Below are 10,834 nucleotides of genomic sequence, written 5' to 3' on the forward strand. Positions count from 1 at the left end.
TCGAGTTGCTGCAAGAAACGCGAGTGACCCTAGCGCAACTCCGTTCTGGATATTGTAGCAGGTTAAACTCGCTACTTATCCAGAATAGACCCTGACATACCCAATGTATGTCCTGCATGCAACGAGTCTCCGCATGATATTGACCACCTCTTTGCATGCCCTACAAACCGCACTCATCTAACACCCTTTGGTCCGACCCCGTCGAAACAGCACGTTTCTTGGGCCTCACGTTAGATGACGTCGACAACAACGCAAATAACCCTTACCATCCTAACGGGGATTAGATAACCGTTAAAACAACAACAACAATTTGGAAACGTTAGGGGACCGTGAGAAGAAAGAGTCGATACAATCTACTACTTCTAGAAATATACTTACAAAATTAAAATTTTGAAGCGTTTTGTTCTTTTTCAATATTTTTTTTTTTTGTGGTATCCACAGCGCAGACTATGGTGTTAATAACATTTAAAAGCAAGTTTTGTAAGAACAATAGTTATCGCAGATTGCTTCAGTCCAAAGTAAAATCATTTAAATTCCATTGTAGATAACCACCCGCAGCAAGGAAACAAAGAGTTTGCAATAACATTCATTCAACTCATTTAGTAAAAAAAAATCGGGTGGGTCTGTGACGGGGCACACGGCCGTTGGTTTTAACGTGAAACGTCTATGTTAGCGAATCGCTCTTAAAGTAAAAGATTGAAATGAAAACAAAATTGACGCTGTTTTAAGTATTTTAATAAAAAAAAACAAGTAATAGAAAATTACTTATTTTTACGATTAATACTCGACAACAATTTTATTTAACATACAAACGCTGCAAGATAAACCAAACGGATTGGCTTCAAATACCGCTTTGAAGCGCCAATGATTTTGCATTGCTTCACTTCTACTGATATTGACATCTCTCAGTTCCGTGGCAGATCCAATAGATATATCGGTCGTCTGTTCATTCGTTACGTCCATAAGTATAGGTATTCCTGTGGTAATGGTACTCGCGAGGTCGGCGGCAGTAGCTTTGCGACGTTCCCGAAACCGTCTCGCTCCTCAGCGGCTGACATTGGGGTACCTATGCGTGGCCCATAGCACCCTCTTTGTGACGATAGCCGTAATTTATATTTATGGCTGGCTCTTGCACGAGCTGAGGCCGACATATCAAAAGTTTATATATTTATTATCATTTTCTGGTTATTTAAATATAAATACTGTTCAAATTACACTTTTGTATAAATCAATCGGTTTAAATAAATTTGACAAACACACGAAAGAATCACCGCGCTATTAAGTCGGAGTCACAAGTTACACTGAATAGAAACAAGCGAGAGCGCTGGTTTCGCACAGTTAACGCAGTATGCCTCCCCCGCCGCCCCGCTCGACCCTGACACGAACTCAATATCATAACAGCGAGCTGACTATATAAGCGAAATATTCACACCACTTTTTTGTTTCTAAGACTAATAGTTTTTTAATTATTAAGGTACAATGATATAACTCTTTTCATTACGGTCCACTTTTTAAACCTGCTACCCGTATGTTTCGGCGAGATTTTAAAGACGTTTCACGTAAAAAAAATAATTCCTCATATAAACGAGGATAACTTATGAATCTGCCAATAAAACTTTGGCTTACTTTGTATTAGGAAGTTCGAACTTATCTCAGTTTTCACCCTAACATTTCTGTCATTGTAATATAAATTAACTTATGTCCACATTAATAACACGACTCTACAAAAAAAATTTTGTTCTTTGTCCTGAAGTTTATTTTCTGATTAATTATGAACAAACACGATAAGAAAATACCTTTTTTTCTCATAAAGTTTGCTTTTGTAAAAGTTACAGAAATAATACTATATTTGGGGTTTATTAAGAGATAGTACCTATGAACATAAAAGAAAAAGTGTGCACTTTTGAATTATTTTTTACTTTTTTGTAAGTTATTTTGATAGTAAAACTTAATAAAAAATAATAAGTGTTTCTTTAAGTGATTTCATTTTCAATTAAAAATTAAAACCACATATTTTAAAGTATACCTTTAAAGCGGTTTCCTAAATAAAAAAGCAAACTTTTACATGGCATATATTTTTTCTTCTAATTACGACCTAAAACATGGAAATTTACTTTTCACCTTTTTGTGAACAATAACTAAATAAAATCGATTTTGATTTTTCGTTTAAATATTTTCAGCTATTTAATTATCTGTCAAATCTTCATTTTTTTATGTTGGCAATACCAATTAAACTTCCCACTGAAAATCGTTGAAAATCGTAATACCAAAAATAGTCGGATTGGTTTAAATTGAATTGCTCTACTTTCAATTCCACCGAGTAGATTTAAACACGGTAATAGTGTATATATATGTAAAACTAATATATCTATAACTAAAAATAAAGTGGCTGTATTCAAAATTAATTAAATCAGTTTTTATGTTGAGCGTTTTATATTGAGGAATATAATGGGTGCGGTATATGATATTTTAAATACTATTTCTAATGGCTAATATTTATGAGTAACGCATGTTTCCGTAATTTCCTCCGGTTGGGCGTCGCATACGTCGGGCTCTTTGCGAACGCTGATTGGGAAAACCACGAAGTGGACTACCAGGCTGCTCTTGTCCACGGTGATTTGGCGAAACATTCCTTGAATGGCCAGCGCTATCTGTAAATAGGAAAATTCATTTTAGGTGGACATATTTGTTTCACATATATCATTTATTTATACCTTGCCAAATTATAGGTGTAGGTCTACCACCTCGCTGAAACCCACGAGATGGTCTTCTTACATTTGTCGTCCCTTTGATGGCTTTCGAACGTGTGGTGATTGAAGGTGAAGTGGAGGCTTCGGCTTCACGTCCTTCTTCCTAAACACGAAAAATTATTAAAAGTAATTAAAATTACGTTTTTACATTTTATTTGAAAATACGTACTTCTACTTCCTCTACAGCTTGTTTTTCACCCTCTGAGGAAACCCCATCTGCGCCTTCATTATCTTCAGACGTTGCTTCGACCTGATTTTGCTGGATATCTTGTATTTCAGACTGGGTAGCACCGCTGCTATGGTGACCTAAAAAATGTCGTTGAAGTTTAAATTAAATGTTTAGAGCTTTCTCTGCTAAACTCACTTTCGCTATCTGCATTTTCAGGAACTTCACCAGTAGCAGCTTCTTCCGCAAACTCTTCTTCTACAGCTTCCATATCTTCTTCTGCGGCAAGCGCGGCTTCACCCGACCCACCACTTTTGGAAGCGTCTGGTCCATTCTCGTCGTTGTGTTCTCCAACAAGTTCTTCACTCTCTACTACATTTTCCTCGGTCGCCTCGTTAGTAGCAGCAATGTTTTCATGTTGGTCGGAATGGACAGCAGTTTCACTAGCTCCAAATTTTGAACCTTGTGGTGAGCTCACGATCTCAGCACCGCTGTTAAAAACAATGTTTATTTTATTGCTTTGTTTAAATTAGTTTATAAAATAATAAACCCTACCTATCTGAAGGTCGACTTCCACTGGGATCTTGTTCAGTGTTATCATTTATGTTTCCACTAATTCCCTGTTGTGGTAACATTATTGTCGCTTTCTGTGGGCGAGTTTGCTTCCATTGTGGGCCAGTTGGAAGAGGGGCATTGGTGTTGGTTTCATAGCTACCGCTGCTGATAGTTTGGCTCTGCTGATGGCTATCCATCTCATGACTGTGTGCTATTGCAGCCGCTGCTGCTTGACTTGTACTAGCTCCAGTGTTATAATGAGCATCTGGCTGGTTGTCAGTGCCTGAAGTGCACTGTGCTTGGTTCTCTGTACCCTCATCCACATCTACTTCATTGTTATCTACTTCGGCATCAGCGTGTATATTACTTTCATTGACTTCTGGAATTTCGTTTTCATCCATGTCTTGGTCTTGTTCATACGAGTCTTCATACCCTTCGTGCTCGGCATCCCCGTCGGTTGGTCCATCATCAGCATCAATCATACCGTCGTCTTCCTCCTCTGAGTCAACAACAACAATGTCATCCTCTTGATCACGCTGCGATGAAGTCGGAACCTGATACTCAACATCAATTCCTGACTCTGTTACACCCAAAATAGTGGGCTCAGATCCACGCAAACGTTTTGGATGTTTGGCGGTTTTATCAGCACTACAATCTTCAACATTTGTAGATGAGTCACCTTCTGGCTCGCGAGATCTCTTATGACCGCCTGATGTACCAGCTTGTGTAGTGGTAACGCTGCTGCTCGAAGGTGCATGACGGCTGTGACTACTAACGGCAATATGTGAGCTCGAACTGGTAGTTCCCGATGTACTCGGTTGTTGATTACTAGGATCTTGCTGAAGTTGCAGATTTGGAGATGGTACATTTTGAGAGGACCCTTCAACACGTGGCGAAACTAGGGCAACAACCTGTTGCTGGCCGCCACCTACAAGCAATTGTGATTCATTTTGCTGAGGCTGTTGAATGCTTTCTGCTTCTTGTGAACTTTCTGCTGCAGATGTAGAACCCATTGGTGGAATAGCAGCAACCGCAACCGAAGCCGATGTGCTCGTGGATGGCATATAATCGGTGTGCGATGAAGTTGGCGACGATGACATCGATTCTATTGAACTACTGCCAGTAGTATGCACCTGCTGTTGTGGGGGAACCAATGCCGTGTTACTGCTGCCAGTCGAAGCGTTTGTAGTACTAGACGATGAAGTTGACGTCGACGTCGATGATCCACCGGCCGCAGGCTGTTGGCTAGTAGGTAGAATTGCTGCTGTTCGGCTATTCTGCACCGATATTGGTCGAATACTAGCCAAAGGGGTTTCACTTCCGCGCCATGGTGTTACTGTTGCCGATTGCTGTACGGTTGTGGACCCAGACATAGGCTTAACGTTCGCTGTACGTAGAGAAGATTCTGAAATGCAACCTTTATCGGTTATGGCCACCGAACTCGTGGACGGCTTAGCTGATTGTTGTAAACCAAGTTGTCGGTTTAGTTGATTAATGCGCATCAACAAAGATTCGTTTTCTCTGGTCAGACGAGCAATTGCCTCTTTATTCTGGTTATTTTGTTCAAGTAATTCTTTCTCCAGCCTTGCTAAAGTCTCTTCATATTGAGTTTTTATATTATTAATAGTAGAATCTGTGTTTTCAGAACTTTGTAAAACATTCTGTAATTTGCTCTTAGTAGTGTTTAATTCCTGACTGATAGCATTCTTGGACTCAGTTAAACTCACAATACGTGCCTTCGCCTCACGTAAAAGAGTTTTGGTGCGATCATCAATTTCTACTGCCGTTTTCAAATCATCGTAGTCCTTGCGTAGCTTATCGCTTTCTTCTTGCATTGTACGAATGACACCGTTAAGATTTTCAATGGTAGTACGCTGCTGTTCTATTTCATTACTTACGGCCGTTGCAGTGGCTGCAGAACCATCAGCTCCACTGTTGCCGCCCAAATCCATGTTATCTTGCGTCGTTGCAGAACCATCTGAAGAGGCGGCCGCGGTTTTATTGGATAACTCTAAATAGGAGTCCTTATAGCGTTTAGCTATTTTGCGAATCTGGAATTCTTTGTTCTTTGAATCTTGCAATTGAGCTTCTTTAGATTCCATTTCTTCAGTAAGCTTTTGTAGGGATTCTTCTTTTTGTAACAATTTATTGCGCAATTCCATAATCTCTTGCAACATGCGCATGTTATTTTGACGTACACCGGTGTAATCTTCAGTGACTTTTTTCTTTTCTTCATTTAGAGTTTGGATTTGCTTTTCAAGCGATGCTATATCGGTTTCACGTTGAAGCTTGTCTGCTTTGATGGCGTTTAGCTCATCGGTAGTTTGTTTCAGTAAGTCCTTTTCATGCGTCAACATTTTAGCCAAATTTTCCCGTTCCGTTTGTAGACGCTTAAATTCCTCAGGATTTTTATTGCTCTTTTCAACCAAAACGTTGGCACGTTGCCGCCACTTAATAGCTTCTGTGCGTAATGAAGTATTTTCTGAAGTGAGTTCCTCAATCTTTGTGGAGAGTTCTCGATTTTGATTTTGTAAAGGTAATAAATCATTTTCAATAGTGTTAATGTGATCGTTGAGCTCTTTTACACGTGCAGCAAGAGAGTTACGTTCTTCACGTAATATTCTATTACTATCAGTTATGGCATTTAGGTTTTCTATCTTACGAAGGATTTCTTCGTGTTTCGTGGCTGAAACCACTAAGGTCTCAGACTTAGCTCGTTCCTGGTTAAAGCTTCCCTTTAATTCATCCATTTTTTTCTGTAAAATCATATTCTCCGACTGCAGACGCGCATTTTCGGCTTTCAATATGTCCAATTTTGCGTCGATAAGGTCCTTTTCTTTTCGTAAATATTTTATGATTTGTAATAATTGGTCATTATTCTTGGAGTCATCTTCTAATTTGGAACGATTTAAATCTGAGCAAGAAGTATCCATATTTGATTCATTCAATGAATTCGTAGACAAGTTTGGCGCTTGTGATTGGCTGAGTATGTTTAGTTTCATTGTTAATGCTTCAATTTGATCGTGCAAGCTGGAATTAAGTCCATTCAGATCCACTATTCGCTTATCCATTTCATCTCTTTCATTTTGGAGTAAACGTAACGACTCATCGTGTGAGCCTTTAAGTTCTTCGTACATTTTTTTGGCACAATCTCGTTCTATGATCAATTCATTTATTTGATCTTGTACCTTAGTCATTTCAGCCTTAACTTTTGTAAGCTCTTGTATGTCGGCTGAATGCAACATCATTTCATTGGCATATTTTCCTTGTACTGAGTTTAGTGTTTCTGACAAGGAAGTATTTTCTGTTCTCAATGTGCGAAGATTTCGGTTACACTCACTTAACTTCTGTAGAGCATCTTTCAGTTCTTCTTTAGACCTTTTCAGTTGATCGGATTGATTGGAGTTTGGTACTTCTGTTACAGATGCGAGTTGCACCTCTGCTTCCAGTTCGCTAATGCGAGATTTTAGATTCAATTCGGCTAATTTCAACTCATTCAGTTGAGACTCAGCTTTAGTGGTGTATGCGGTATGCACTTCATGAAGATTTTTAATTTCGGCCTCAGCGCTTTGGGACATTTTAAAATATTGATCCGCATGTTCTTTAGTCTTTGCCAATTCACTTTGCAAAGAATTTATTTCAATTTTAGCTTCCTCAAGTTTTACTTCAAATTCGCGAGCTTTTTTGTTCGCCAAAGCAATGGGATTGTCATTTTTGGATGGAGTTAGGCTTTCCTGTAATTTCTTGCTAAGCTCATCGATTTGATTTGTTTTTGCTGCGAGCTCATCCCGAACTAAATGTAACTCATTTCGTAGTTTTTCAGATTGAGATCTTTCTTCTTCCATATGCTTCTTTGCCGATTCAGCTTGTCGCTTAAGATCACTTGTGGTTTCACGGAAGCGATCCTCCTCCTCCTGGAATCGACGACGTTGGGCGGACAATTCGCGTACTGTTTCGTCCAACCTTTGTTCCAAACGGGCTCGTCCTTCCATTTCAGAACGTTCTAAATTAGATTTGATCAACTCCAAGTTGTTCAAAAGCAAATTTTGATTTTGCTGTTCACGGTGATAACCTTCCTTTTCAGCTTGCAGCCGATTTACAGTGTCTTTAAGTATGCGATTTTCACTTCGTAAATGAGATGCTTCGCTCTGAGCAGAGGAGAGTCCATGCTGAGACTTCATGACTTCGTCTTTTAGGAAATGTACAGTTTGCTCATGTTTTATAATGGTATTCTCATAGTTTTTGCTACGATCTTCCAGAGCTGTAATTTGTTGCTTATAGGTGGATATGTTCTTCTGTTGTAGTTTGATTTGCTCTTTGCTATACTCTAGAGAAGACATAAGTTTACAATTGGTTGAAGTTAATTCCCTAACTTCCGTGCGCATTGAATCAAATTGTTCATTCATAATACGTTCGTTATTTTTTTTCTCCTTTGTATAATATTCATACTGTTCCTTAAGTGTCTTATGCTGTTCCTTAACTTCTTGTAACTGCTGCTCCAAGTCTCTTATGCGACGTTCTGCATTTGAATCTGTAGATTTTCTATTCTTACTTTGGATCGAAGTGTTAGTTGTATTTTTATTTTCAGTTTCATCTAGGTCGACCATTTCAGCGTCATCAGCAGTACTCAGTTCTAATTGTGAACCGGACTTCTGAACATTTTTTTGAAGATCGAAATACATTTTCTTATAACGCTCACATTTCGAAACCAATGTTGCCACTGTATTATTTTGTTGATTCAATGTTTCTTGCATTGACTGGAATTTCTTGGCGTAGTTTTCAATTTTCTCTTGATATGCTGCAGCATCCATTTGCTGTTTCAATGTTTCGGCATCCTCCAATTTGGTGCTTAAATCGCGAACCAAAAGCAATAGTTTTTGATTATTCTCTTGCAATTCGACAATACTATTGAATGTGACCAATTTCTTTGATATAACATCATCGGTGGTTGAAAGATTTCCACTTTGATTGGGGCCGTTATCTGAAATTAGTCCGATTCGTAACTGCTCAACTTCCTTAAGTAAATAACACACTTGACGACTAAGATCATTCTGTGAATTCTTTAATTTTTTATTTTCTCTTTCTAAGTGATTTATTTTGGAATGTGCGTTGTCCATAAGATCCTCCATATCTGCTTTCTTACTTAGTAATTCATCACGCTGGTGAGCTAAAATATTATTGGTTTCAATTAATTTTTCGTACTCGAGTTCTTGTTTTTTAATTACAGGAGCATTTTCGCTTAATTCTTGCAAGATTGTTTTTAGTTGAAGGTTTAGGCGGGCATTTTCTCGTTTTTGAAGTTCAAGTTCTTCCGAACTCTTGACATAAAGTGAATATAATTCCGTCAAAGACATATCAGTTCTTATTAATTTACTAGCAATTGCCGCAGAAGGAGCAATTTTCGATATAGCACTCTCTGTAGTTTCATTTTGCAGCTCTTTCAACAAATCGTTTGCGTGTTGAAGCTCAGATTTTTGAGACTCAATGATTTTGTCGCGTTCTTCTAATTCTTGATCATGTTGTAGGACAGTAGCTTTGAGTTTTGTCTCTATTTCTCCATATTGTTCACTGGCTTCAGCCAGCATGCGCTTTAGATCAGTTATTGCCGCACTTAGTTCATTACGCTCAATGTCTGTGTCTTCGCAATTACTTTTGTATAATTCAGCCAATTTCGTTTTTGCCTCAAGCTCTTTTTTGTAGAAATCCATCATTTTGTTCGCTTCTTCATTTTGTGTTAATATTTTAGTTGACAAATCTTGAACATTTTGAGTTAGCCTATCATTTGTTTCTTTGTATTGCGCACACTGATTTTGTGCTATTTTCAGTTCCTCAGTTTTGTCAGCAAGCTTGGCCTCAAGATGCATACCCTGCACTGTATTATCTCGTCTAATACTCTGAAGCTCAGATATATTGCGATTCAAATCGTCTGTGAGAGTTCGAATCTGATTATGAAGCATTGCTCGTTCTTGTTCCATTCGTCGTTCTTTAAAATCGAGCGCCACTTTCTGGCTTTCTATTTCGTCTACTCTAGCAATAGCTTCGCATTTTGAAGATATAGCATTTTTAAGTTGTTGTTGATAGGAATGAATTTCTTCCTGTAGCCTATCTAACTCACTCTTTTGACGCTCGATTAACTTCAACAAAGAATCCCGTTCTTCCGCTACAGAATTTCTTTCAGCGCGTAGGGCTGCCAATTCTCTTTCGTGATTACTGCACTTCTCAAGAAGATGAACACGATCCGCAGAAACACTGTCCAGTTGAGTACGAAGTTCTGTAACATTTTTATCTTGACTCTCTAATTTCACCTCATAATCCTGAATTTGAGCTTGTAACTCCTCAGATTTTTGTTCATAATCGTCTAAGTTAAAATAGTAAAAAACACCATATTATATTTTTATACTTATATACATACATATATATAAATGCATATTCTAATTATATATGTACAGCGTCGAAATAAATGCAGTTTGCAAAAAATAAGAGACGCCATTTGTTTGAGGTTAGATTATTTGCTATCTACAGAATTTGATACAAAACAATATTATTACTAAACACGAGAACAAATTTACTTACGAAGGCGATTTGCCGCTGCTTTATTTTTACAGAATTCATCAACAAATCCGTCTAGCCATGTCTTTAATTTATCTTGCACCACAAGCGGTGTTTTCTCCAGTTCCTCACCAGACAAGATGTTTGATATCAAAAGAGGACCCGTCAGATCCATTTTGTATTATTTCTAATATTACACACAAACAACTGAAACTATTCAATATATTATTATAAAACCGTCAACCTAATCCCTTCAGACGCGAAAAAATTTTCGTATATACAGCGGCAAGCTCTAACCCGGTTGTACGCAAAATAATAACCAACTGCAATTCACAATAGATTAACGAGGTTACCACATGTCATATTTTTAGGTACAGAACTATTTTGAGGATAGGTGATGTACTGACTAGACGCAGAGTTGATAGCAAATAGTTCACAAACAAATTCTAATCAAAATGAATAAATATCTGCAGATATAGTTTACACCGAGATGGATTTCTAAACACTTTGCTCTCCTTCCGTTAAATTATATACTATATTTCGTGCAAAACTTTCAAGAATTTTATGATTTTTCTTTGACAACGGCATCTTGACACTATGATTAATTATCAAATTGCTGGCTGCCTACAACATAGCTGACAATTTTGACAAGTGGCTTGTGTGATTGACTTATACTATGTTCAGACCGACACTTAATCACACGATTTCGGCCGTTGAATGGATTATCCCACTAATCTTAAAAATTTATCAAGATTTCGCCATACAAAAATGACAGTTCCAAATCACTTCATTGAAATGATTTGAAACTGATCCA

General features: G+C 37.9%; 1 protein-coding gene across 1 annotated transcript; it reads right to left on the minus strand.

The window, feature by feature from the left end:
* Positions 1-2,410: 2,410 nt before the first annotated feature.
* On the minus strand, positions 2,411-10,346 carry LOC105225398 (nucleoprotein TPR). Its single transcript, XM_011203835.4, has 6 exons — positions 10,045-10,346; positions 3,472-9,829; positions 3,115-3,407; positions 2,920-3,056; positions 2,715-2,853; positions 2,411-2,651 (listed from the first exon to the last, which is right to left on the minus strand). The coding sequence occupies exons 1-6, from the start codon at positions 10,193-10,195 to the stop codon at positions 2,497-2,499; spliced, it is 7,233 nt and encodes a 2,410-aa protein (XP_011202137.2). The 5' UTR covers positions 10,196-10,346; the 3' UTR covers positions 2,411-2,496.
* Positions 10,347-10,834: the final 488 nt, after the last annotated feature.

This window comes from Bactrocera dorsalis, chromosome 3, assembly GCF_023373825.1.
Source record: "Bactrocera dorsalis isolate Fly_Bdor chromosome 3, ASM2337382v1, whole genome shotgun sequence".
In the NCBI taxonomy this organism is placed as follows: domain Eukaryota; kingdom Metazoa; phylum Arthropoda; class Insecta; order Diptera; family Tephritidae; genus Bactrocera; species Bactrocera dorsalis.

Excerpts from the sequence above, each read along its gene's own strand:
- LOC105225398 (XM_011203835.4), bottom strand. The coding sequence starts at position 10,195 with ATGGATCTGACGGGTCCTCTTTTGATATCAAACATCTTGTCTGGTGAG. Across the intron at positions 3,408-3,471 it reads GGAAGTCGACCTTCAGATAG|CGGTGCTGAGATCGTGAGCT; the intron begins GTAGGGTTTATT and ends TGTTTTTAACAG. Across the intron at positions 3,057-3,114 it reads TGAAAATGCAGATAGCGAAA|GTCACCATAGCAGCGGTGCT; the intron begins GTGAGTTTAGCA and ends GACATTTTTTAG.